The 1793-nt window shown below is 69.8% G+C and overlaps 1 protein-coding gene across 1 annotated transcript; it reads left to right on the top strand.

The window, feature by feature from the left end:
- Window positions 1-85: 85 nt before the first annotated feature.
- Window positions 86-250, top strand: MNEG_7420 (hypothetical protein; the record flags this gene model as incomplete). Its single annotated transcript, XM_014044111.1, has 1 exon — window positions 86-250. A coding segment is annotated over one exon (165 nt), but the record flags the coding sequence as incomplete, so codon positions are not given.
- Window positions 251-1793: the final 1543 nt, after the last annotated feature.

Genomic DNA, 1793 nt, shown 5'->3' with positions numbered 1-1793 from the left:
CAATACCCAGGCGCCCTGCGTCCCCCTAGCGGCCCCTTGCGTCCCCCCAAAGCCCCACACCAACCTTCACCCCCCCAAAACCCAGGTCTTGGTGAAGCTCGTGCCCCAGGCGGCGTTCCGCCTCTACTCCATCCTCGTCCGCGCCCTCAACAATGTGGTGGGCGGCGTCACCTTTGTCATCATCGCCCGCATGTTCGGCGTGCAGAAGGCCGCGGCGCCGCCGCCGGCGCCCGCGACCGCGAAGGCGTGAGGTCGGACGCGGCGCGACGCGGCGCGGCGCGGCTGGCGACCCGTCGGGGTGCGTCATGCGGCGGGCGGCCCTGCCGCCGAGGCTGCGCGCGTGGCGGCGCCGGCTCCCTGGCCTGGCGGCGTGCCATGCGCGACGTGGCAGGCCCGGCGGGGCGGTTAAAGTTCTCATCTTTGAGCTACACAAGCTGGCTTCTTTCCTCCCGTCCTTCTTTTCCGGACACTTGTGGGGCCGCCGCCGCGCACGCGCGGCGGCGGCTGGGATGTCTGTTGAGGCGGGCTTGCATGCATCGCGGCCTGCAGCTGCCCTTGTGCTCCCGGCCCCGTCAATGGCAGTGCAGCAACACACCAACACCTCCCATCCGTATGGCATTCCTTTTCACACGCGAGCGCGGGCTTTGCCAGTGCGGCCGCTGCCGCGCAGGCGCTGCGTGGCGGGCGGTGCAATGTCCCCATGGGCAGCCATGGGCCCTCGTCCGCGGCGGGCTCTGGCACGCGCAGGCCCCGCCCGCCACCCCCTGTGCAGGGGCCCCTCGCGCCGCCCTGCCCCGCCTTGCGCCCGCCCGTACGAGCGGGCCCCGGCTGTGCCCCCGCGCTGGAAGGCCAGCTGGTGTCGGGCGCGCCGGGCGCATGGACGGGGTGTGGAGCACGCGTGCGCGCCGGCCCGAGCGGGCGCCTGTCATGACACACTAATTTGGATTTTGTCGGCGCAGTGGATTTCCATACCCCGCCGGCCCTCATGTAATGCTGTCGTGCCACGCCCAGGCGATTTGTTCGAGGCGCAGGATAGGGATGGCGTTACACCACATCGGCTGTGGCGGCCGCGGTGGCGGCGCCACCAGGGGTCACAAGGGTTGAAGGGCCCAAGCCAACTTCCAGGGCCACTCCAGCCCATCGCCACAAGGCGCAGAGTGAGCAGCCCCGTCGCTCCCCGGAAGGCGGCTGCCTGTGGGCGCAGCGCCACGGCCAGCGGGCTGGGCCACGGCTCGCTGATAAAGTGACCCGCACACGCGCACATGCGCACCCCGCCACCGCCCTCGCGGCAGACAAGCCAGGCAGGGGTCAGCGCCTGCGGCCACAGTTTCCAGCCACAAAAACGCAGTGCACAGTAAGCACAGGACCTTGCCACCTTGCCGCCACAACAAACACTTACAAAGCACACTCCCAGCCCATAGCAAATCACAGCCCCGCCGGCGATTCCAGCCAGCAGCGTCCCAGCCCGCAGCGGCAGGAGCACCGCAGCAGCAGGCGAGCCGCATGCCGAGCGGTCACCCCGCGCGCACGCGGGTCATTCTGCTCGCGGTTTCACAGCGCCAGGGCGAGCCATGCCGCCATGAAAGCAAAGCCGCCGTAGGGCGCCAGCTTGCCGTAGGCCCTGTCCTCTGCGAGGGCGCAGGCGTAGCAGGAGCCCGAGAACAGCAGGATGCCGGCGCTGGCCAGGGAGCCCACCAGGTTGGGCCGCCTGGCGCGCGGGCGTGTGTGTGTGTGTGTGTGTGTGTGTGTGTGTGTGTGTGTGTGTGTGTGTGTGTGTGTGTGTGTGTGTGTGT

The sequence above is a fragment of the Monoraphidium neglectum genome, assembly GCF_000611645.1.
Source record: "Monoraphidium neglectum strain SAG 48.87 unplaced genomic scaffold scaffold01309, whole genome shotgun sequence".
In the NCBI taxonomy this organism is placed as follows: domain Eukaryota; kingdom Viridiplantae; phylum Chlorophyta; class Chlorophyceae; order Sphaeropleales; family Selenastraceae; genus Monoraphidium; species Monoraphidium neglectum.
This window is presented reverse-complemented; position numbering and strand designations above follow the sequence as displayed.